Consider the following 27,403-nt stretch of genomic DNA (forward strand, 5'->3'; position numbering starts at 1 on the left):
CTTCCCCAAAATTTCAGGCCTTGGGCCTATAGTAGAAAAGATTTTATTATTATTAATACAGCAAACTGATAGAATCACTAGCATGCCTGGTGAAATGCTTAGCGGCATTTCATCCAACCTTATTTTATGAGTTCAAATTCCGCCAAGGTTGACTTTGTCTTTCATCCTTTCAAGATCAATAAATTAAGTATCAGCGAAACACTGGGATCGATGTAATTGACTACTCCTCACCACCCAAATTTCAGGCTTTGTGCCTATAGTGGAAACAATTATTAATGTTCCGGTGGCACGTAAAAAGCACCTTCCGATCGTGGCCGTTGCCAGCCTCGCCTGGCCCCTGTGCCGGTGGCATGTAAAAAGCACCATCTGATCGTGACCGTTTGCCAGCCTTGTCTGCACCTGTGCCGGTGGCACGTAAAAAGCACCCACTACACTCATGGAGTGGTTGGTGTTAGGAAGGGCATCCAGCTGTTGAAACACTGCCAGATCAGACTGGGCCTGGTGCAGCCTTCTGGCTTTCCAGACCCCAGTTGAACCGTCCAACCCATGCTAGCATGGAAAGCGGATGTTAAACGATGATGATGATGATGATTAAGGTGCTGAGCTGGCAGAATTGTTACCATGCCAACAAAATGCTTAGTGGCATTTCGTAAATCTGTATGTTCTGAGTTCAAATTCCCGTGAGGTCATCTTTGTCTTTTACCCTTTCAGAATTGATAAAATAAATACCAGTTGAAGTCTGGGGTTGATATAATCAGTTTACCCCCTCCCCCAAATTACTGGCCTTGTGCTAAAACTTGAAACCATTATTATTATTTTCTCTTTATCACAGGTTTTGTTCGAGCTCCTAGAGTCTTGCATGCATAGCAGGCTTACTACCTGCAGCCTATGGTACCATGTCATTTGTTCTTTTCAGTTAATACTTTCCTGATTATTCTGGCCATGCCAAGGAGGCAAACCTTTTGTAACAGTTCTACTGGGCACTCTATTCTAATTTCCTTTATATTCATCTTGATGCCTTCTCATACTGTTCCCAAGGACCCAGCAATAATTGGCACTATTTTCACCTTCTTCATTTTCCATAGCCAGGCTTTTTTGTACTTAAGAGGGTATCTATCTATCTATCTTTTCATCTTCTTTCTTGACTTTTGGGGATCAAAGGGGCATGCAACACTAGCTATATAGCACATGTGGTGCACCTTGTCCACCACTACTAGGTCCAGTCTGTTATGCTCTAGCACCTGATCTATTTGGATTGGGAAATCCCAGAGGATTTTGCTACTCTCCAACTCTACCACTCTGCAGTCTGTTCTCATACCACATCTTGTCTCTTTCTAGCCCCCCCCCATCATCATCATCATCACCATGACCACCACCACCACCATCATCATCAAGGTTGTGAGCAGCAGAATTCTAACCATGCCAGACAAAATGCTGCTAAGCATTTTGTCTATCTCTTAACATTTTGAGTTCAAATGCTGCCAAAGTCAACTTTACAGTCACCTTTTCAGAGTCGATAAAATAAGTACCTGTTTAGGTCTAGTGTTGATGTAAATGACTTCCCCTCCCCTCAAAATCACTGGCCAAGTGTTAGCATGCTGCGCAAAATGCTTAGCAGCACTTTGTTCCTCTTTATTTTCCGAGTTCAACTTCTGCCAAGGTTAACTTTGCCTTTCATCTTTTGGGGGTTGACAAAATAAAAATCAGTTGAACACAAGGGTTGATGTAATGACAAGCTTCTCCACACAAATTCCAGGCTCAATGCCTATAGTAGAAAGAGTTATTATTATTATTATTATTATTATTATTATCATTATTATTATTGAGAGAGAGAGCAGTGCATGCCATCAAAGTGACAAATATACGAAGCCCAGTATACCCATCAGGACTACCTGTCTGATAAGAGTACACCAGGCACATGCATCACAACCATATGTGCATGAAATGATGATCTCATATCAAGGTAAACAGTGCATGACCTTGCAGGTGGAGCCTGGTGAGAATTTTCTTCAGTTCGGGTAGCCCATTCCACTCAAAAGGTCCCTGAATAAGGGCTGTTAAAAGATGTATAAAAATACCCATGTTTCCAAAGGTGAATTATTCAAACCCCAAAGAATTCCTCTCGACACATGGCTATGATGCTCCCCATGATTATCATCATTATCATCATCATTATTATTATTATTATTATTATTATTATTATCATCATCATTATTTTAAGGTGGGGAGCCAGCAGAATTGTTAGCACGCTGGGCAAAATACTTGGTAGTATTTTGTCCATCTTTACATTCTGAGTTCAAATTCTGCCAAGGTTGACATTGCCTTTCATCATTTCAGGGTTGATAAATTAAGTACCAGTAAAACACTGGGTTGATGCACTCGACTAGTCCCCTCCATGCAAATTTCAGGCCTTGTGCCTTTAGTAGAAAGGATTGTTGTTGTTGTTATTATTATTTCTATATAAAGTATATTTGAATGTCACAAATTTGAATAGAGTACATAAAATACTTCTCTTTTCTTGATTTGTATATTTACCTCTAAGTCATCAATTGGACAGCCAGCTTGTAGGAATTTCAAAACCCTCTGAAATGAAAGAAAGATAACAAAAATTATTCTTTTTTAGTTTCAGTAATTGGACCCTAATCTTGTTGGTGCATCTTATCTAACAGTTTCTAGCTGATTATATTAATTTCACTACTGTGTCAACCTCATTGTTATTGGCCCAAGAAGGAGGCAAGTGATTTGAGTTCATCTGGGCAGGATTTAAACTGAATTACCATAAAGTGTATTGTTTACTGTTCTACTAGTTCTGTCCTTTACACCCTGTCCACACAAATATGTGCACGCACGCACACACACACACACACACACACACACACACATTTTCTCTATACTTTTGATGTGTGGAAAAAGAGGTTGGGTCTCCTGATGGACCTTTGCATGGTTTGTTGTCCACTCCTTAGAGTAGACACACTTGGTTTCCTTCCCCATTTAATATCTCAGAATATTATTTTGTCATATAAAGTAGTCATAAATTAAGCTATCGCCATGATGGCTAACTTAATTTGATTGCTTGTCATATCCTAGGATCAAAAGGCATTAAAAATATGTTAAAAAGATGTTGAGTAATGAACAAACCTGTTTGTGATAAAACTCTACCATTTTAGTAACATCAAAAGCATATTTTAAAAATCTGTAAACATGTGCCCTTACCTTTATCTGAGAGAGAAAATGAAAGAAAATGGTATTACTGAGTATTCAATCTACTCTCTACTCACCCCAATTTTAATTTTCGTCTGAATATATAAAAGAGATAAGTACTGAACTGTCTTTGCAAGGTTAAAAGATGCTTCAAACAGATGAATACTGAGCATTCTTCTCAAGGTTAAAAGATACCATCCTTAAAAAATTAACAACTTTCAACAAAGCCCAGTTGAGAGCCATAATGAAGATTACTGTAACATATGTGATGGTGCTGCATGAAGACTGCATTCAGAAAAGAATCATCTGATTGACTGACATAAAGACAAGTACAAATGCACTCCAGCATCTGGTTCACAGGTGTGCTCTCTCTCTCTCTCTCTCTCTCTCTCTCTCCTGTCTGCCTTCTCTACTACTACTATAATGGGTGCTGCTCCTCAGAGCTAGGTGGGCTCATATCACCCCTACTCAACCTTTCATCACCTTTGTTGAGCACTGCTCTAATCACTACACCCATTCTTTCTGACCTAGAATGTCAGTCCTTTGGTATTCCCTCTGTGCTCCTTTATTTTCCTGAAGATGCTGATCTACCAAGTTAAGAACATTAATGGCATTAATCTCAGTGATCTTGGAGGGCCTACAAAAACCATGGACACTATCCCTTCCGCCAAAAACCATCAAATAAAAACACAAACATACACAAAAGTTTGAGTGCTAACAGGAGCTTTTTTTCTTCATTCTCAGGTAAGTGGTGACTAATCTATCTTTGACAGTCAATATATTACTGTATCAGATAAAGCATTTTATTGTGATGGTTTCACATCCATGCCGTTTAAATGACATTGATAGAAAAACATTGTAATTCCTGTCTCATATAAATTAGTGTTTTTCTATATTATTGTCATCATCATCATCATTTAATGCTTATCTTCCAGACTAACAGTGAACAATAATCCCTTGCCATATAGCGGTTCACCTATCGTGGTTTATTATTTAAGCTTATCTCGAATGTTCCATGATGTTGTTTTGCATTTATAATTAAAAAATATATATACAAATTATAAAAGTAATAAAAAAATATACAGTAGTGTTCCTACTTCGCAGATTTTCACCTATTGTGGAGGAGGGGTGTTGGAACGTAACACCCATGATAGTTGAGGGATTACTGTATATGCATGCATGTATGTGTGCATATGTGTGTGTGTGTGTATATATATTTGTATGTGTGTGTATATATATATGTGTGTATGTATAAGTATGCATAGGTATTATAGATAAGTACATATACACAGACGTGAAGGAAGTAAATAGACAACTTTAATTTTCAAAATTTCTAATCTAAGTGTCTTAATATGTTTTCAGCAGTGTAGAATTTACAATGTAATTATTATTTTTCATTCCAGGTGCCATTATATTAAACATTTGCAAAGAGTAACCATGCCATACACAAAAAATTCAGCAGAACTGTCAGATTTTCAAAGAGATCATATTGTTGGGCAATCTGAAGCTGGTCTTAGCCAGTGAAAAATTGCCGAAAATCTTCAAATTCCTCTTGCTACTGTTAATAGAATTATAATACAATTCAAAAGCCCAGGAAAAAATCAAAGATTCTCATCCCGGCCGACCTGGGTCCTCGGAAAGGAAGCTTTGCTGTTTGAAGAGAATTGTGGAAAATAAACCCCGTTCAAAGGCTTCTGACATTGCAAAACAGCTAGAAGTTAGTCCAAGAATGTGTGTTACATATCAGCATAAGCTTGGGTATTATGGATGAGCAGCTTGAAGAAAACCTCTCCTTCAACCAATTAATATCATGAAAAGAAAGAAATGGGCTAAGGAGATGTCAGAAAAATCCAGTTCATTTTGGGTTAGAGTGATTTTCTGAGATGAATCCAGATTTGCATTATTTTCAGACAGTGGACGTGTTTGGGTCTGGAGGTTTCTCAATCAAGAATTTGATTTGAAATGACTCCAACTAACTGTGAAACATGGCGGTATCTCTGTAATGGTATGGGGAGCTGTCACCAGCAATGGTCGTTCTGAGCTGATAAAATGTGTTGGAACCATAAACTCTGAAAAATACATCGAAATACTTAAGCAAGGACTACTTCCGATGTATTCACACGATAACATAATGAAAAAAGAGTTTTTATTCATGGAAGATGGGGCTCCATGCCACACAGTGAAAAGTAATCAACAATGGCTGACTGAAAATGGATCAAAAAGCTTCCTTGGCTGAGCCAATCTCCTGACATGAACCCAAATGAAAATCTTTGGAGCATACTTGATAGAGCTATACAAAAAACTTGACAGAAACCTAAATCTAAAGATGAATTGTTTCGATTGTTGTGTGAAAAGTGGGTAGAAATTCCACAAGAGACAATCATAAAGCTCATCAGTCCAATGCCAAAAAGAGTTTCTGAATTAAAAACTGCAAAGGGAATGTCAACTAAATACTAAAGTATGTAGTCCTACCTGCCTATTACATTTCAATTGTTCGCTTTTACTCTTTTTTTTCTCTTTTACTCTTTTACTTGTTTCAGTCATTTGACTGCGGCCATGCTGGAGCACCACCTTTAGTACTTATTCTATCGGTCTCTTTTTGACGAACTGCTAAGTGATGGGGACATAAACACACCAGCATCGGTTGTCAAGCAATGCTAGGGGGACAAACACAGACACACAAACACACACACATATACATATATATACATATATACGACGGGCTTCTTTCAGTTTCCGTCTACCAAATCCACTCACAAGGCATTGGTCGGCCCGGGGCTATAGCAGAAGACACTTGCCCAAGATGCCACGCAGTGGGACTGAACCCGCAACTGTGTGGTTGGTTAGCAAGCTACTTACCACACAGCCACTCCTGCGCCTGTCTGCAATTTTATTTCAACAAGATAAGTTGAAAATTAAAGGTGTCTATTTACTTCCTGCATGTCTGTGTATATATGTATAAGTATATATTTAAATATATCTACTATCTATCTATCACTATATACATACACATACACACACACACACACACACACATGTGCACAAAACTCTCAGCCCTTGATTCCCTCTGTATCTTCTGCCAATTATTAAAAATGCATATGCATGTGTGTCTGTACATATGTCTGTCTATCTGTATGTATGTATGCATGTATGTATGCATGTATGTATGTATGTATGCATGCATTTACGTGTGCATACATGTAGCTGCGTATGTATTGTTGTTGTAGCTTTGTTTACAGTTTTATAAACTTCACATCCTACTGCAAATGCTGGCCTTTGTCACAAACATTCGGTCATAAATATTTTATTCTTTGCGTTGTTTGTTTAGACTTTGTAATTTGTTGTAATTTTGTAGCCAAAATAAATGAATTGAAAAAAAAATAAAACAAAATTTAATTAAATTGTCACTGTGGTTTTGTGCAAGTAGAAAAAAAACCCAAAAAATTCCCCCAAAAATCAGCACATGTGTAATCTGAAGCTCGAAGCATAAACTAAGTCGTTTACTTACCACATCTTTATAATTAATCAAACCTAATTAATGAACTCTCATTACTTACCTTTCGGTCACTGTTACAGATTGCAACACGTAGATTTACATTAGTCTCGCTATCCACAATGTTTTTGATGTCACAAGCTGTGTATAATCCAATTGGAGCTGCAAAAAAGATAAAACAACTGTGTAAGTGTCATTAAGTGTAATTATTCAAATCTATGTAACTTTAAACTAAAACAGCATCTGAAGGCCAGTGGTTAGCTGAAAGTTTGGCGGTTTATTTGTACTTTGTCCATGGCATTGTCTTGTATCCATGACCAAAGTAATTAACTGTCAAATGATCCAGTTCACTATGTTGAAAATAGGTACAGCTGGCTAGAAACTATTTGTTGCTTTGAGAAATAGCAATAAATTAACAAAGTCTAAAATTGCTAAATAGTACATTAGCTTACAGAGTTAAGTTTTATTCTTCTAGCAGACAATGCTTTGAGAAGGATAGCTTGAAATTCTTTAAATGAAAGTAAAGTTTGTAATATACTCCAACTACCCTATGGATTATAGTGGACGTTCCACTTTATGCTGTACTAATATACACATGAAAGATTGTTCTAAAAGCATACAAAATATTAATTAAGCAAGCCAAGAGGAATTATGCATTTAAGTGATATTCCACCAGCTCTCTGCCCTCTCTAATCATTATTCAGCACCACCACCACTGCCATCACCACAGCCACCACCACCACCGTCACCATCATCACCAATATTATCATTTAACATGTTTTCTATGCTGGCATGGGTTGTACAGTTTGACAGGATTCGGTGAGCGACAGAGCCGTGTCAAGTTCCAATGTTAGCCGAAGCTGACATTGGTATGGTTTCTACAATTGGATGCCCTTAATGGTGCCAAATATATAAAATAGAATTAAAGACCGAATGTTAACGGGAGCTTCTTGTCTTGAGTATCAAATAAGTGATAATGAGATGATTTCCAAGAGAGTACAGAAATCATCAGGTTTGATATAATACTGTAATGAGTAAAGCACTTTATTGTCTTGATGAATTCCTGTCAATGTTCAATCTTGTCATTATCTTTTATCTTTTACATGTTTCAGTCATTGGAATGCGGCCATGCTGGGGCACTACCTTCAAGAGTTTAGTTGAACAAATCAACCCCTGTGCTTATTATTTTTGTAAGTCTGGCACTTATTCTATCGGTCTCTTTTGCCAAACTGTTATGGGGATGTAAACAAACCAGCATTAGTAGTGGAGCAGTGGTGGGACAAGCACACACACATGATGAGCTACCGCAGAGTTTCTGTCTATCAAATTCACTCATAAGCCATTGGTTAACCCAAGGCTATAGTAGAAGACACTTACCCATGGTTCCATGCTGTGGGACTGAAGCCAAAACCTTATGATTGCAAAATGAGCTTCATAACCACACAGCCATGCCTGCATCTTATTATTATTGTCATCATCACCAATATCATTATTGTTGTTGTTATTCAAATTCTGCTGAGGTCAACTTTACCTTTTATCCTTTCGGGGTTGATCAAGTAAGTACTGGCTGAACACTGAGGTTGATGTAATTGGATTATTCCCTCCCCTGTAATTGCTGGCCTTATGCCAAAATTATTATTATTATTATTATTATTATTATTATTATTATTATTCAGTAGTTTTATTTTTATAGCGTGCTTTCACTTCACTACCGAGCGCAGCTCTGTGTGCCTTGGGTATGTGCTGTGATTTGTTGTGATGCTCTGATGGTTATTGTATGGAAAGTGTTCTGCGTAGGATGTGTGCAGTGCCTAGTAGTGCAATTTTCTGTATGTTATATGTGTTTGTAAGTCCTGGTGTTTTTGTTATGTATTTGTCTGAATATTTTTTTATCATGCCTAATGCACCTACTATGATAGGAATTGTTTCTGTTTTCAGGTTCCACATTCTAGTTATCTCTATTTCCAGGTCTTTGTATTTTGAGAGTTTCTCCATTTCTTTTAGAGACACGTTGTCATCTGCCGGTATTGATACATCAATTAGAAAGCATTTTTTTTTCTTCATGATCTCTGACAACTATATCTGGTCTGTTGGCCTTAATTTCTCTATCTGTGTGTATCGGCATATCCCAGAGTATGGTTGCTTTCTCGTTTTCTGTGACCTTTTCTGGCGTGTGCCTATACCATCTTTTTTCTGTTGTTATTTCATAATGTTGGCATAGCTTCCAATGTATGTAGGTTCCAACTCTGTCATGTCTGTGAATATATTCCTTCTTAGCCAGGACTGGGCAGCTAGAGATAATATGATTTATTGTTTCTTGTCCATCTCCACATATTCTGCAGTTACTTGTAATATTTCTTTTCATTACATGTTTTTGGTAATTTCTGGTGGGGAGGCTTTGGTCTTGTGCTGCAATTAAAAATCCCTCTGTTTCTGCTTTGAGTCCTGAGCTTCTCAACCATTGCTGGGATTTTTCTTTGTCTATTTCTTTTGCGTTTAGTTTAGTGCAGTATTTACCATGAAGGGGCTTTTCTTGCCATCGTTTTATCATGGTTCGTTGCTGTTCTATTTTTAGTTTGGATTTCATTTGTTTTATAGCCTTTGTTGTTTCTTCTTCTTCTTCTTCTTCTTCTTCTTCATGTTTATTAGGTGGTATGATTTCTTGTTTGTATTTGTCAGCTTCCTTAAATACTGAGAACAGTTTTTTGTTTTGCTCGTGTTTTGCTGCTATCTGGATCAGTTTTCCTTCCTTCTGAAGTAGGTATTTTTGCAGTCCTATGGTGGTTATTTTATAGTAGTTTTCCAGCTGTATAAGGCCTCTACCACCTTCTATACGTTGTATATATAGTCTTTCTATGTCAGATTTTGGGTGATGCATCCTAGATCCTGTCAGTATTTTTCTTGTTTTCCTATCTATTTTGGACAGTTCATTTCGTGTCCAGTTAAGGATATTGTAGCTGTAACTTATAACTGGGACAGCTAAAGTGTTGATACCTATTATCTTGTTTTTAGCATTGAGCTCTGTTTTTAGTATTGATCTAACTATCTATAATCTTCTTTTTTTATTTTCTCTTTCATTTGTGTGTGTTGTGTCTTATCTAGTTCATGGATTCCTAAGTATTTGTAAGTTTGGCTTTGGTCTAATTCTTTTATTTCATTGGTTTTATCTAGTGTGATGTTGTTACTCTTAACTAGTTTTCCTCTTTTCATGGTTACTTTGGCGCATTTTTCTAATCCAAATTTCATATCTATTTCTTTGGTAAATCCATGAACTGTCTTTAATAGTGTTTCCAGCTGTTTGTCATTTGCAGCGTATAGTTTTAGGTCATCCATATATAAAAGGTGGCTGATCGTTTTGCCGTAACATTTATATCCGCATCCAGTTCTATTTAGCATATCAGATAGAGGTGACAGTGCCAAGCAGAAAAGGAGTGGAGAGAGCGTGTCTCCCTGGAATATTCCTCTTCTAATGGGGATGTCTTTGGTTTTCATGAGTCCCTCTTTTGTTTGGATGTGTAGGACTGTTTGCCATTTATTCATAGAGTGCTCTATGAATTTTATGATTGTTGGTGCTACTTTGTTAATGGCTAGTGTTTCGAGGATCCATGTGTGGGGGATGCTATCAAACGCCTTTTTGTAGTCAATCCGGGCCATACTGAGGCCTTTCTTCTTTCTGTGGCTGTCTTCAGTTACGGCTTTATTAATCATTAGTTGATCTTTACAGCCATATGAGCCCTTGCGGCATCCTTTCTGCTCTTCTGGGAACAGTTTGTTTTCGTCCAGGTGCTTGTTCAGCCTTTGCGATATCACTGCAGTAAATGCCTTGAACATAGTAGGGAGGCAGGTTATTGGTCTGTAGTTTTCTGGTTTTGTTGTTTCATTTGATTTGGGAATTAAGATGGTTTTCCCCTTCGTGAGCCATTCAGGCATTGTCTCTGGCTCTGCTAGTATGCTGTTAAAGTTTTCAGCCAGCTTTTTGTGCATTCCTGTTAGATATTTCAACCAGAAGTTGGGGATCTTGTCATGCCCAGGTGCCTTCCAGTTGCTTAGTTTTTGCAGTGCCTATTATTATTATTATTATTATTATTATTATATTATTATTATTATTAGTAGTAGTAGTAGTAGTAGTGGTGGTGGTGGTGGTGGTGGTGTTATTTGCTATTTTTTCTATGGTTTATTTGGAGGAAGAAGAGCTATGCAGGGCTTTTGCAGGGCTTCAGAGACTGGTGATGAAGAGGGAAGAAGGAGTCATAACTCATTAGTTATTCTTACACTGATGACTTGATCGAAATGCTTGCAGCATAATAGACTCCTCTGGAGTTGTTCCCAAAACAGGTAGTCACTTATGAACTGAATGATGAGAGTAAGTTAGACAACGGAATAAGTCATCCACCCAAGTAGAGTTACATTTCATCTGACAGGCTCCAGTACAGCTTCCGTTGATTCAATTTCACTCACAAAGTTGAGTTTTAATCTAAGACTATAATAGAAAACACTTTCACAAACTGGACGAGTGTGATTGTAAAGTGTTGTGAGATTGTATTATTGTTGTGTGCTGGGAGAAATATATAAGTGAGCTGTTAAGAGTGTTGTTCAAATGAACAAGAAATTCCACAAGAGAGAGACATTTATTCCAACGAACAAGAAATTCTACAAGAGAGATATTTAACCATAAATTTAATCAAGTAAGGCTAAACGTGGAATTATCTACAGGATAAAAGTGGAATAAGCTACATGAATTATCAAATCCTTACTGGTAATGAGACTAGGATGTATGGATTGACTTAACTGTATTTGCTCAGCTGTTATCTGGAAAGGGAGAGACAAAAAGACATGAGTTCTGCCAAAATTTGTAAGATTTTTTTCTTGATTTGCATAGTGAGAGCTGAGATCTGTCCTGCTTGAAATGCTAACAGCGCTCTGCAATTGCCCTGACTTGTTAGGTAAGAAGTGAGATGTCTGTTCTCTGTGGTGGTCTCAAACTTCTGTGAAGATCCTTTAGAGCTAACTGTTTAACTGGTGAAAATGGGCACACATTTAAGAACATTCAAGATGAGGTCCACATCATGGCTTCAAGCAGACTGGTTGAAACATATAAGCAGCAGTCTATGAAGGCAGTGGCTGCCAGTGAGGACTGGCTCATAAAGTGATGATTTTTCCAGCATGGAAAACAGATGTGAAACTACTGATGATGATGATGATGATGATGATGATGAAAAAAAGGTAATTAATTATAAAAAGAAAAAGAACTAGCAAAACTCTTTTACCATTCTTTTTCAAGTACTCTAAAGTATTATTGGCTGATTGTTGTGCGGCAAGTTGCATTGGAGTAACATCGTTATCATTGGCAATAGAGAAATCTCCTCCACTCTGAAACTGAGAAAGAAAATAAATAAATAAGTAAAAATAACATTCTATTTTTTAATGGGTGTTAAGAAAAAGGATTGCAAATATTTCATTTTTTAAAAGCTTCTTATATCAATTTTCCTAAGTCAGCACAGTGAAATGCTTTATGTACAGTTTAAAGAGATTCTAAGTCAATATGACATTTTTGGTATTGTTCAGCCCCAGGTCAGCCACGAAGAGGCAGACCTATGACTGAATATGCTCTAGCTGTGATCAGGCTGTGGTTTGTGTTTTTATTGTTTTTTTTTTAAATATTTGTTAACTAAATTTCAAACTACATCATCCAGCATGTCCTCCTTCTAAAGGTGTGATGGTGTAATTTCAGGAGATTTAACTGCTATGTCTAGACAGTAGATTGACCACCTCATTGAATCAATGTCATTCATGTTTAACTCCAAGTCAGCTCTGATTGAGTAAACCTATAATAAAAATAAGCATTCAAGGTATGATCCCCAATCATTTAATCTAATATTTTTTCAGGTGCAGTGTATCTAGAACTACATTATCTAATATTTTTTCCTTCTTTTTTTAAATACGGTATGGCAATATTTGAGAGTGGTTTAAGGTAGTGAGCTGGTAGAATTGTTAGCATGCCAGGCAAAATACTAAGTGGCATTTTGTTCTGTTGAGGTCGACTTTACTTTTCATCCTTTCAGGGTTGACAAAATAAGTACAATTGAGCACTGGGGTTGATGTAATTTCAGGCCTTGCGCCAAAATTTGAAATCAATATGTGAGTGTGATTTAACTGTTATATCTAGCAGGAGAATGAACAACCACATTGAAGCTTCTTTGATCTGTTGGCTGAGGCTTGTCAGTTCATTTCATAGCTATAGCTAACAGTATCTATAGCTTTACCATAGTAACACTGTAAACATAGCTAAGAGGACATTTCTTGACCTAATTACCTTAGCTTCGTATATCAAATATTATTAAAGCAATTAATTACATTCACAGTTGGATGCTCTTCCTACTTTTTCTACTAAATGACTCAACCGTGATGTATCATAAATATTGACTGCTGTTTCCTCAACAAACCAAGATAAACATACTTTGTGTTATTTTGTGGTGTTTTTTTTTATCTCTTAACCTTTTTGTTGCCAATTTTTTTTTTAAATACATCGAATTTGTTTAAATTAGTTTTGAAAATAATGAAAAATTTATTAAAACAACTTTGTCATTATTAAGCTGGTGTTTGGAACATAACAAAATTTTGATGGAAGGTTTAAATGTAGATCACTTTAAGACAGAAAGTTTTTATCATAGAACCAGGGGTGATCTTAGATAGGTTGGTACCAAAACGGTTAACCAAGAGGGAAGGGTAGTGCTGTGACCCATTTCAGGTCCTCTATGACTGGAGGGAGGAAGGAAAGTATCCTCATTCGATAAACTTGACCCAAATGTTTGTAACAGAATAGACTCCATTAAAGAAATCCAAGGACAAGGTTTTGGTGTTAAAACTGGTGATGGATTAAATCTACCACCCAGATAAGGCAAACAGCAGTGGTATTTGAATTCAGAAAGAGCTAGAACAAATACTGCAAGACATCTCATTTAATGTTCTAGTGTTTCCATTAGTTTACTGTCTTATACTGGTATTATACTTATTAACTCAGAAGGATGAAAGACAAAGTTAATCTCAGCTGGTTTTGAACTCAGGATGTAAAGTATTGGAATAAATGCCACAAGGCATTTCCTCTGATGCTCTACTGATTCAGCTAATTTTCCCATAAACAGCATATAGCAAATTGCTTCCAAGATTCAAAGCCTAAGCCTACATTTTATAATGTTGTGAATGTGTGACCGTGTGCTCCTCTTTGCTGTCACATCTCAGGAATGAACCTGTTTTGGACTGATTTTATAATGGGTTCCTTTCTATTGTTCTTAGAAAATTATGAATGTCAATTGTCATACTTAGTTTAAGTTCTGTTGTTTAAGCAAACATTCTTGGGTTAAATACAGTTCAAGAAAGATAAGCCCATCTACTTTCCATTGTTCTCTGACTTACATCCAACTTTCCACCCAAACTCAGTTGTACCTCTTTCGTTTGGCTCCTGGCTAAAAGGAGTACTTCACATATGGCTTGTCATAGCAGGACTACATGACTTTCACCCGCTCTACTTGTCAACTCAGAGAGATAGAATCTCACTCTCTTATTCTTTCCTTCTTCCATCTATCTTCTAACAGTCACTCGCAGATGAACTTAACTACCTACAAACTGGATAACTACAAATAATCTGTGGGCAACAACAGCAGCTTGAAGAAGATGTACCTTACACTGTAATGATAAAATAAAGGCCATATCAACTATATCTTCCTATCATTTATATGATACATATCTTTGTTACAATAGTTATATGCTTTGCCCATTTGTATATAGGTATGGGACGGCCCAATCTTCCTCCATCTAACACAAAGAAGGGCACAAACTGTTTTGCTTACAAGCATAGCATGGAGGTTGTTAAACTCAGACCGGATTCTTGATTGTGGGTTGTGCATAGGGTCCCCAGCCAAGTGATGTTGAAAAGATTTTTCACTGAGAATATGTCAACAGAAAGAAAAACAATCTCTGTCTGCATTGAGCCAAAGATACTGTTTGTCTCAACAACTTATGATGTCCTTCAACTCTAATCACTTCTTGGGGAAGCTAGAGAGCCAATGCATAAGGGATAAATTGAAGGAAGGACTGGATAATAAACAAAGGACTGGATAATAAACAAAGGACTGGACAATAAATTGAATAAGGACTTGGAAAGCATGTGTTGATAGCCCCTATTCAACAGGGACATGTAGAAGAAGAAGAAGAAGAAGAAGAAGTGGTGTCTTTGTTGTTGTTGTTGTTAGTGATGATGATGATGATACTGATGCTGTTGATGACAGCAATAATATTGATGGTAACAATGAAGGCTGTGACAATGACACTGATGACGGTGATGAGGATTACAATGACAATAAGGAGGAACAGGAGAAGGATGATGATGATGGTGATGATGATGAGGAGAAGAAGGAGGAGGAGAATGATGATGATGAGGATGATGACAACAATGACAACAACAACAGCGATGAATATGACAACAATGATGATGATAATGCTGACTGATGATGGTGATGATTTAAGAAATGAAAGTAAAAAAAACATTTCTTACCAGACAGATTACAGCAGCTAAATGATCTTTGTTTACTGAATAATGTAAAGGAGTCCAGCTTCGATGACCTTTTAAATTGGGGTCAACATCATATTCCAGTAATGTCTGAAGAAAGAGAAAACAATTGATTTCAGAGAATTATTTGCTTTGATAACCAATTGTCTCATATTTTAAAATCTGTAACAAGGCACAGGAGTGGCTGTGTGGTAAGTAGCTTGCTTACCAACCACATGGTTCCGGGTTCAGTCCCACTGCATGGCACCTTGGGCAAGTGTCTTTTACTATAGCCTCGGGCTGACCAAAGCCTTGTGAGTGGATTTGGTAGACGGAAACTGAAAGAAGCCCATCGTATATATGTATATATGTATGTGTGTGTATATGTTTGTGTGTCTGTGTTTGTCTCCCCAATGGCTTGACAACCGATGCTGGCATGTTTACGTCCCCGTAACTTAGCGGTTCAGCAAAAACAGATCCGATAGAATAAGTACTAGGCTTACAAAGAATAAGTCCTGGGGTCGATTTGCTCGACTAAAGGCGGTGCTCCAGCATGGCCGCAGTCAAATGACTGAAACAAGTAAAAGAGTAATAGAGTAAGTATTGCATTATTATTACTAGTTTGTTAGTATAAGTCACTAGCAACTGTGTCTGGTCTTGCCCAGGCTTGGTCTTGCATTATAAGAAGCTTGTTTCCCAGCCACATGGTTCAGGGATTAGTTCTAGAAGAATAGTTAGTGGACTGTTAGGTAGATAAATGTATATATGTGTGTGAGTGTGTGTGTATGCACCTTTTTTTGTTTCTGTATGTAAGCATATAGATATGAAAATAAACAGATCAACATACAGATGGATAGGTACATAGATTACAAGAACAGACACATATGGAGACACGGATTCACGCATATAAAGATGCACATCCATTCATACAAACATGGCACATAGTTGCATAACACACACACACAGACAAGCACACACAAGGAGACAGAGGTGCATACATATACAAACACATGCTCACACACACATATACATAGAAAATACACAAACACAGACATGCAAGCACATAAATATGCAGGATATGTACATACAGATGTACACAAATACATACATATATACATATGCATACGCATATATACATACATACACACGCAAACACACACATACATACGTACATGCATTATGTATAGGCACACACACACACACACTGATCCACACACATGCGCACAAACAAACAAAAGGGAACGCAGTGTAAATAATGGACAGAGTCAAGACTATTGAAAAGTTGCAAGACGCAACGAAAATTTTAGGAAAATAAAAATAAGAAATAAGTGGAAATTTTACTGGTGAGTGTGTTACATTATAAGGCACAAAAAGAAAATGACTCTCCCCAGACACAATAGAATAATTATAATTAAGGTTCAGCTAATTGCTTCACCACATACCGAATTTAGAAATAGGAGTTAAAATTCCTTTTCTACTACTATAAGAATCTCCATGACGAGAAAAGGAATTTTAACTCCTATTTCTAAATTCGGTATGTGGTGAAGCAATTAGCTAAACCCTAATTATAATTATGTTTATAATTATAAAATATTTGTATAATTTTACCTATAAAGGTTATTTTAACGTACTGATCTACTTGGTGAAATTATTAATTAATTGATTGATTAATTAATTAATTAATTTAATTGATAAATTTTACCCTTTTATTATTGATTTTATATATATATATATATATATATATATACATATACATATTTATATGTGTATATATATATGTACGTATGTATGTGTATATATATATATATGCATCTGTATATATCTTTGAATTTGTGTTTGTCTCCCAACACTACATGACAATGAGTGTTGGTTTGTTTACATCCTGTAACTTAGCAGTCCAGGAAAAGAGACCAACAGAATAAATACTAGACTTAAATTAAGTGTTGGGGTTCATTTAGTTTGACTGAATCCTTCAAAATGGTACCCTAGCATGGATAAAGATAAAGATAAAAGATATTTCACATCACATAAGAAAATTGTTAAATAAAATGTCTTTTATTGTTCTTTTATTTTAAGTAATTTTACTTTATAACAATATATAGTAAATATTTTTACCATTTCACAACCAAATTTCCATATATGGTTTTAATGCACGTTGAATCCAACTACACATTTTCTGGTATACTTTAATAAGTATAGTCAGAATACTGAAAGCATAAGATGTATTTGATAAAATACAACTTTGAAGTTTACCATTCACCTTGCCATGTTTCAATGCTTGCAGTGCACCCCTAGTGATTTCACATATTGCATTGCAACTTAAGTTAAGCTGCTTTCTCTAACTGTCTCAGAAAATTTTCTCATCTGTTTGGGAATTTAACTAATGTCTTTTGCAGAGATGGTTTTGTCAAAGATTTGAGAAAAAGGCATCAGTATCCCTGTGACCTATTTAAACTTTAGAGAAAATTGAAGGAAAACTGAGAAAGGGGTTCAGAAAGTTAGGAGTTTTTTTTTTGCTCTGTGACCATAAATCTATTGAATTACACTGTCTATATGTTTTTGTTAATTATGAAGAAAAATAAAACATCAAGAATTTTAAAGGATTTAATAAGATATCTTTTATACATTGTTAAGTTGATGCTTATAGTATGACTTGACAAAAGTGCTTACATAAAACTATGATGTAAGATTTTAATTAAAATATAAGTATTTTTAAAACAAGTAGATCTGTAACGCAAAACCAGAGGTGGTTCCAATTGACTTGGTACCAAAAGAATTGAATAACATTAATTCTGAAACACATTTTGTAATTTGAATTTTGCTTATTTATTTAAACTTCTTATGTTATTTCATTAGCAAATATGGTGATAAGCTGGCTTAATCATTAGCATGCCTGAGAAAATGCCTAGTAGCATTTCGTCTGCCTTCATGTTCTGAGTTCAAATGCCACTGGGGCTGGCTTTGCCTTTCATTCTTTTGGGTTGATAAAATAAGTACCAGTTAAACACTGGGGTCAATGTAGTTGACTCAATCCCTCCCCCAAAATTGCTGGCCTTGTGCCCAAATTTGAAAACATTTATTTCACTAGCAAATAATTCATGAATCAAAAATTTGAAAAGTGACTCCAATTATAATTGGTAGAACTGTATACATGTTCAATCTCATGATGGTGCCTCATGTATAGTTTTGCAAACTATAGTTGCTAAGATGATCACACTGACAAGCTGCAGACAATTACGTAATTGATTATCTAAGCATTAACAATGAAACTATGGTTTGCGATTAATCTATATTTTGTATCTTTTCATTTATCTTGCTCGCTTACATTCTGGCGTTTGCTCAATTTTTCTTGAGAACATTCCTTTCTTAGTGGTAAGGCCATAGCGGATCTTCTTCTAGCATAATGGATGTCCACTTACAGGTCATCCCTTTTATATATGTATGTAATATATATATATGTATATATATATATATATGTATGTATATAAGTTTATATATTTATATATATGTAGATGTGTGGATGTCTCCTTATCTTGTCATTGGATGAAAATTGTAAATGAATGTCATTGTCAGACAAGCAGAACCATTCTTTCCCAATATTTCTTGAAAACTTATATGGTATTGGGGGGAAATATTATCTAGCTTAGAAACAGGTGAGGGCTGGCAACGGGAAAGGCATCCAGCTGTAGGAAAATCTACTTCATGTTGAACCCATGTAAGCATGGAAAAATGGGCATTAAGACAATAATGATTATCAAAAATTAGATACTGAAATTGCAAAGCTTACCTGCAAGATATTAATGGCTTTCATATCAGCAGCTATATGAAGTGGTGCCATATGACAATTGTTTAAGATTGTTGTATCAGCACTGTGACAAAGCAAGAAGTCAACACTGAGATTTTGTCTCATCTTCACTGCAATGTGAAGTGCTGTATCGCCATTATTTTCTTGTTTATTGATATCTGTATAAAGAGAAGATAGTCTTGCAATCATTAGTGTTGTTGTGTTGATGATAATAAAGATTGTAGTAATAACAAATATGAATTTACCTATGAAATAAAATATAAATTTGACAGACTTATAAACTTTGACAGACGTATAAACTTAAACTAATACACATAAAAACTAAAGTGAAGATAAAATATATAGTGCATTTGTTTAACTGGTGAAACCTCAAAAATATGACCATCCCCCAAGTATAGAAATATAAATTCTTTTTCAAAAACATTTATTCATTACCAAGCACACACATTAGTAATTAATCCAGTAACAATATTGGATATAATTTCTAGATACAGGATAAGTTAGTCAAACAGTAATTAGAGGAGATTTGTAAAGGTTTTTTTTTATACATGGTTCCAGGTTCCAGGTTCAGTCCCACTGTGTGGAAACTTGGGCAAGTGTATTCTACTATAGCCTCAAGCTGATCAAAGCCTTGTGTATAGACAGTGTAGATGGAAACTGATAGAAGCCTGTCATACATATATATATATATATATATATATAGTGGAGGCTCAATGGCCCAGTGGTTAGGGTAGCGGACTCATGGTTGTAGGATCGCGGTTTCGATTTCCAGACTGGGCGTTGTGAGTGTTTATTGAGCGAAAACACCTAAAGCTCCACGAGGCTCTGGCAGGGGATGGTGCCGATCTCTGCTGTACTCTTTCGCCACAACTTTCTCTCACTCTTTCTTCTGTTGGCCTGCTTGCTTAGCCAGCTGGGTGGCATCATTTGAAGGCTAAAACAATGCGAAGTGCATTGTGACCAGCGATGTGTAGCAACATCTGATAGCCTGGTCAGTCATGGAGATCACGGTGATATATATATATATATATATGTGTGTGTGTGTGTGTATGTGAGTGTATGTGCATGTGTGTTTGTGTGTGTGTGTATATTAATGCTTGTGTTTGTCCCCCATCTGGTGTTGGTGTTGGTTGCTTGACAACTGGTGTTAGTGAGTTTACGTTCCTGTAACTTAGTGGTTCAGCAAAAGAAACCAATAGAATAAATACTAAGCTTTAAAAAAAATAAATAAATAAGTACTGAGGTCAAGTCATTTGGCTAAAAATTCTTCAAGATGGTGCCCCAGCATGGCCAAAGTCTCACAACTGAAACAAGTTCAAGTTAAAAGATAGTACACTAAATCTCTGCTAGGATTTTTCTTTATTTCTGGGGAACCTTAGTCCAGTGATGTAGTGTAGGTTTTGGTCATTCTGCTTCGTAGCCAATCAGCTGCCCTCTTCTATAAATGTATCATAGTTTCAACACGTGTACAAAATAGCCGCCCTGTGCAGTCTACACACCTTGTATGCCCCCAACAATGCCACTGCAATATCATCTTGAGGCACTGCAGTTACCCAGGGTTCAATTTGGATTTTTGTATGATTAGCCTTGTTGTTTTAGCAGAGTGGTCTAAAGTCTCCTTTGGTTTACTACAGAATCTTGCATACCATTATACTAGACATGTTGTGTGTTCACTCGTCGAAATAATACAAGGAATGAACTTTAAAAATAACAAGAAAGGAAACATCACGAATTCTGGTGGTTGTAGAGTTTAACCATTGTTTGAATAATTCAGCTTGGGTCATCGTTGGTTAGATGTGTTCTGTTATATTAATTTTACTCTGGTGAATAATGGCAGGAAAACCACACGACTTACCTTCATGAAAATCACTTACCCCTCTGGTCACAGATGATTTGTTACATCAATTTAGTGAAAAAAGGTAGGTTCCGGAGCACATACAGATTAGTTGTTTGAGAATCTATTATGTGCCACATGATTGGGTCTTCAATCCAAATCCCATGTGATACTCAACCAATCAAAGTACATGACTCAACCAACATTCCAAACTCATATGCTAGGTGAGACAACCAATTGTTATAGATTAATGCACTGAGTCTATCAGTTTAGTGTATTCAATATACCAGAATGGAAAATAGTCTCATTGTGCTGTCAATAAATACTGTAGGGGTTAGTACATTGATGTTACCCAGGAGAAACAATAATGCTAAGATGGCCCTGTGTCACTGCGTTAGCCAACAGATTGCATGCATTATGAGCGATACTCCATTGCTTCAATGAGCATTCTGTTATTTTGTCAAAGGAACATCTAACTCTTTACATTAACAAGTAGGTGGTTGTAGTATTCCACAGACATGTGTACCTTTAACATAATTCTCAAACCAAATCAGTATGACAACAATATGTGACACAATTGAACCTTTGTATTACATGTACAAACCATCTGATAAGTTTCCAAGGCTATGGTAAAGACATTTGACCAAAATATTATGCAGGTGCAGGAGTGGCTGTGTGGTAAGTAGCTTGCTTACCAACCACATGGTTCTGGGTTCAGTCCCATTGCGTGGCACCTTGGGCAAGTGTCTTTTACTATAGCCTCGGGCCAACCAAAGCCTTGTGAGTGGATTTGGCAGATGGAAACTGAAAGAAGCCCGTCGTATATATGTATATATATATGTGTATGTGTGTGTATATGTTTGTGTGTCTGTGTTTGTCCCCCCCAACATCGCTTGACAACTGATGCTTGTGTGTTTACGTCCCCGTAACTTAGCAGTTTGGCAAAAGAGACTGATAGAATAAGTACTAGGCTTACAAAGAATAAGTCCTGGGGTCGATTTGCTCAACAAAAGGCGGTGCTCCAGCATAGCCGCTGTCAAATGGCTGAAACAAGTAAAAGAGTAAAGAGTGGGATTGCAAACACAAACTCACACATGTAGACAGCAGAAGTCATCAACATCAATAAAGTAGCAACTATTTTACTGGTCATATTAGTTACTTACCACCACCAAGTCCAAGGATATATGCCATTATGGAGATATGAGAATGTGCTGCAGCCAAGTGGAGAGTAGTCTGGCCAACTGAATCATGAGCATCTAAGATATTCGGCTGACACAGGTAAAGTCTATCAAACTCTTGACTATTACCATTCTGGGCTGCCTGTATTAAACAGAAATAGTAAGTGTTTAAACTTTATTGAATTTATATGGATGTGAAATGACTTGATAGATAAGGTTTGTTTTTGAAGTGGATAGAAAAATACATCTTAGGACTGTAATTGAAGATATGTAAGACACTCTTTTTTCTGAAAAATGTCTCAAAAATCACCTTGTAGCCTATATGTGAAGTTGGGCCTCCAATAAGTTTTATTGCACTAAAGTTTTTTTTTCTTGAATATGTGCTGCTGAAATTGGGTGCATCTAATATGCCCATGTGTCTTTTATGCTATCATCTACAGTAGTTACTCAGGTATTTGAGTTTCGTGTGTAACATTTCACACGTTTACATTTACTATTCCTGAAGCTGTACAAAAAGCATAAGATACTTTCGTGTAAATTCTATCTTAGAAGTTCTATTTTTAATATAACTTTGATAGGTCAAACAGGGAAGTGCCCATGAGCTTTCTCAGGACTGATGTCAGGAAGGGAGGATATTGTTTTTTAGACTGAACATGCTCTGAAGGTTAACAACAGTATAGAGTGGAGGCGCAATGGCCCAGTGGTTAGGGCAGCGGACTCGTGGTCGTAAGAACGCGGTTTTGATTCCCAGACTGGGCATTGCGAGTGTTTATTGAGCAAAAACACCAAAGCTCCATGAGGCTCTGGAGGGGTGGGGTGGTGAACCCCTGCTGTACTCTTTCACCACAACTTTCTGTCACTCTTTCTTCCTACTTCTGCCACAAAGCAGAGGAACCATGGTGTAGCCCACTATGGTGTGGTAAACTTTCAGACCCTAGTCTAGATTGCAAATCCTCTGTACCCCAGGATGGTTCAGCTCTCCACCCGTTAAAAGCCACTGTATACTGAATGAGGATAACAACGTAGCTTTTGCACCCTTGCAGCTGCCAGTCTATCGCATGTGGTGGGTGGATCTTCAAGTTGCCACATGCATTCTTAGTAGCTTAGAGTAGGCTCGAATTAGAGATTATTCTTTGTGGCTAATGGCGTGAGTTCTGATTGGAAGAAGAAGAAGAAGACAACAGTATAGATTCTGCTGAAGGTCTCCAAAATCCATTTGGTCGTGTTAAACTGGCTGACACAAAGAACATTATTCAAAAACAGAAATGGTTTCTTCAACAAAGTTACACAGTGCTTCTTTCATTTGCTAATTTAACACCTATTTTTCTTGATGCTTTACTTGTTGGAAAAACAAAAAAAAAAGTGGGGGTCCAGTATACTCTGTAAAGTGGTTGATGTTAGGAAGAGCATACAGCTCTAAAAGCCATGCCAAAAATGAGACATTGCAGCAAGAAATGATCCTGTAATGTGCTGAATCCTGTTGAACTATTCTATTCATATCAGCATGGAAAATGGATGGAAAATAATGATGAAAATGTTGATGATATATGGCAGGCCTCCTGTAGTTTCTGTCAATCAAATTTCACTCACAAGGTGTTGGTCTATCCGAGGTTACAGAGACATGCAATGGAATAGAACCTGGGATTACATACTTGCAAAGTGAATTTCTTAACCAATGTAGCCATGCCTATGTCCAGATATGACAAAAACAAAACAAAAGTACTCTGAACACTTACAGTGAATATTCGATTCATTCTTATTTCTTGTTGGCTCAGTTAACCACCATCAGCTTAATCGTTAGTAAAATAAATATTTCAAACTGAATATATGATCAGAAAAGGATGTAAAAGAATAATTATTTATATTATACTGTGTCCTTGATTACTGTTGACTTATAACAGACCAGATGACACATTCAGAGAAATTATATTTCCTAATCCCTCCCAGGCATTTATTTAAATTCAGTCTTTCTATAGCTAAATTGCTCAGCTGTGCATGTCTGAAATCACTATATATATATATATATATATTATATATATATATATATATAATATATATATATATATATATATATATGTATGTATGTATGTATGTATGTATGTACGTATATAGATATTCATTCATCATATATATATGTATATACATATATTTAATTATGTATATGTGTGTGCGTGTATATATATATCTCATCATCATCAACGTTTAACGTCCATTTTCCATGCTAGCATGGGTTGGACGGTTCGACCAAGGTCTGGGAAGCCAGGAAGCTGCACCAGGCACCAGTCTAATCCGGCAGTGTTTCTACAGCTGGATGCTCTTCTTAACGCCAACCACTCCATGAGTGTAGTGGGTGCTTTTCTCGTGCCACCGACACAGGGGCCAGAGGAAGCTGGCAACATCCACGACTGGTTGGTGCTTTTTAAGTGCCACCGGCACGGACGCCAGTCAAGGCGGCGCTGGCATCGGTCACGTTCAGATGGTGCTTTTTACGTGTCACCAGCACAGGTATCACAACTATAATTTCCATTTGGTTTTTACTTTGATGTTGATGTACTTGACTCAATAGATCTCCTCAAGCATAGCAGGTCGCCCTACAATCCATGGTAAGCACAGCAGGCCATGAAATCACTCCATTTGTTGGGTCTTCACAGTCACAGCATATCTCCAGAGGTCTTGGTCTTTCGTCATTGCCTCTGTGAGGCCCAACGTTCGAAGGTCATGCTTGACCACCTCATCCTATGTCTTCCTGGGTCTACCGCTGCCCCGGATTCCTTCAACTGTTTGGGAGTGGCACTTCTTCACACATCTCTCCTCATCCATCCGTAGTACATGACCATACCAATGCAAATGTCTCTCCTGCATGCCACATCCATCCCCACTACTGACTTGGTTATCTAAGTAGTGGAAGATGTCAACTACATCTAGTTTCTCCCCTTGGAGTGTGATGGAATCTGTTTTCTGAGTATCTGTGGTGTCTATTGCCACTGTGCATCTGCTGCACCCCTGATGGGGTGTGTGATGTGTTTTCCTTCCTACTTACTAGAACTTTGGTCTTTGCAAAATTGATTCTAAGGCCCTTCGATTTTAAACCTTGCTTCCACACTTGAAATTTCTTCTCTAGTTCTGGTAGTGATTCTGCTATGAGGGCCAAGTCATTAGCATAGAGGAGCTCCCAGGGGCAACCGGTCTTGAACTCCTATGTTATTGCCGGGAGGACTATGATGAATAAGAAGGAGCTGAAGGCTGATCCTTGGTGGACCCCTACTTCTACCTGGAATTCTTCACTATAATTATTGCCAACCCAAACTTTACTAATGGCATCTCTGTATAGGGCCTGTACAGCCCTTATGAACCATTTGTCAATCCCCAGTTTCCACATCACCCACCAGATGAGGGATCAGGGGAGCCAGTCAAAGGCTTTCTCTAAATCCACAAAAGCCAAATATAAGCGTTTATCTTTAACTAGGTATTTCTCTTGCAGTTGCCATACCAGGAATATAGCATCAGAGGTGCTTCTACCTGGCACAAAACTCGACTGCATCTCATCTAAGCAGACTCTCTCCCTAATTAGTTGGGCTATGACCCTCTCCATGACCTTCATCCCCTGATCCAGCAGTTTGTTACCCCTGTAGTTATTTCTATCTAAACCTTTGTAGCAGTTGACTATGGGGATGCTACACCAGTCATTGGGTATGACTCCACCATGAACTAACTGGTTTACAATACAAGTGGCTAGGCCATAGCCCACACCACCAGATGTTTTAAGCATCTCAGAAGTGATTCCAGATGAGCCAGAGGCTTTTTCTGGCTTCATACCCTTAATTGCTTTATCTACCAGGCTGCTGTCTATTCGGATAGCTGGTCCCTCCACTGGATCAACATTTGGCAGGCTCTCCTGCTCCCATTCATACTCCATGTTCAGCAGTCTTTCATAATAGCTTCTCCAAGCCTCTTTCTTTTCCAAATCATTAAAAGCAAGTGCATCATCATCATGCGCACACATTTCTTTCCTGTGACATCACAATTTTCTCTCACACACTGTCTTGCAATCCGAAATACTTCAGTTCTTTGGTCCTCACGTCACTGAACATTGGCAAACTTCTTTTCTGCTTCGCCCTTGGCTATGTATACCTGTCGCCCAGCCTCTCTTTTGGCTATCTGGTATGGTTCCCTGCTACCCCCACCCTTCCAGGCCTGTTTCTTTGCCCTGATGGCTTTGTCTACCATATTATTCCACCACCATGTTACTCTAGGACTGGAAGGGACTTTGCACCATCCGTAGACTTGGTCTGTAGCATTCAGTAAGCTATCCCTTAGGAATTCCCAGCTACCTTCTATGTCCAAGGACTGTAGCTCCTCCTCTCCCTCATCAAATTTCTTGATGAGGATGTCCCTAAATCTCTGACCATGTGAAGGGTTCTTTAGCTTCTAAATCCTTCTCTTCTGGGTTGGTCTGCTTCTTGGCATCCTTCTGGTTTCAAGTCAAAAGTCACTAATGACTAGTTTATGCTGGAGGGTGCATTCCTTGCCTGAGAGGGTCTTTGTATTTATATATGTATATTATATATGTGTGTGTGTGTATGTACACATATACCGTAAATCCTCGAGTATAGTCCACCCTTGAGTATAATACGCAGGGGATTTTTAGGGGGCTGTACTTCTGAAAAACCTAAACCTTGTGTATAATACACATCCCTTCTCTAACTTGAGTTGTGTGTAATCAAGCCAGCAGCACCTAGTCGAACAAACACTTCCGCACATGCGTATGGGAATGTAAGTATGTTTGCAAATTGTTTTTGTTACATGTTATTCTGTGTTCTGAATACTTTTCTTGTAATAAATGTTGCTTACTGCAAGTTATGGATGATCCTTTTATGACTTCATTGCTTTCAGGCTTAGCTTAAGGTATTTTCGCGCCTGACATCACAAATGCATCTGAATAAACATTGCTGGACAGCAAATAGAGACTCGGACACTGCTTAGGAAATATTTTTCATTTTTAATCTCGTATATAGTACGCACTAGGGATTTTGATCTTTAAATTTTGGGGAAAAAATGCGGATTATACTCTAGGATTTACGGTATATATGTATGTATATATATATATGTATGTATATATATATTAGTATCTATGTATGTATTTAAGTATGTATATATGTGAGGGTACATGGCCTACTGGTGTTGCATTCATGATCACTAGATCATGATTTCAATTCCTATACCAGGTAGTGCATCGAGTTCTTGAGCAAAACACTTCATCCCATGTTGCTCTGCTATCTCTTTGACACAGGGTACCTGTTCAATGTTGATTTGTTGAGTGAAAGTGAGCTAATGTGTGGCATGAACA

General features: G+C 37.3%; 1 protein-coding gene across 1 annotated transcript in view; it reads right to left on the reverse strand.

Annotated features, from left to right (window-relative positions):
* Nucleotides 1-27,403, reverse strand: part of LOC115209442 (transient receptor potential cation channel subfamily A member 1-like) — a 77,252-nt gene that overhangs the window by 46,022 nt on the left and 3,827 nt on the right. Inside the window, exons 2-7 of the mRNA XM_036500951.1 lie at nucleotides 22,042-22,198; nucleotides 19,027-19,202; nucleotides 15,246-15,350; nucleotides 11,962-12,070; nucleotides 6,759-6,856; nucleotides 2,536-2,583 (exon numbers count right to left, since the gene is read on the reverse strand). Of these exons, the coding sequence (XP_036356844.1) occupies nucleotides 2,536-2,583; nucleotides 6,759-6,856; nucleotides 11,962-12,070; nucleotides 15,246-15,350; nucleotides 19,027-19,202; nucleotides 22,042-22,198 (693 nt within the window). The remainder of the gene's footprint in view (nucleotides 1-2,535; nucleotides 2,584-6,758; nucleotides 6,857-11,961; nucleotides 12,071-15,245; nucleotides 15,351-19,026; nucleotides 19,203-22,041; nucleotides 22,199-27,403) is intronic.

The sequence above is a fragment of the Octopus sinensis genome, linkage group LG3, assembly GCF_006345805.1.
Source record: "Octopus sinensis linkage group LG3, ASM634580v1, whole genome shotgun sequence".
NCBI classification, from domain to species: Eukaryota; Metazoa; Mollusca; class Cephalopoda; order Octopoda; family Octopodidae; genus Octopus; species Octopus sinensis.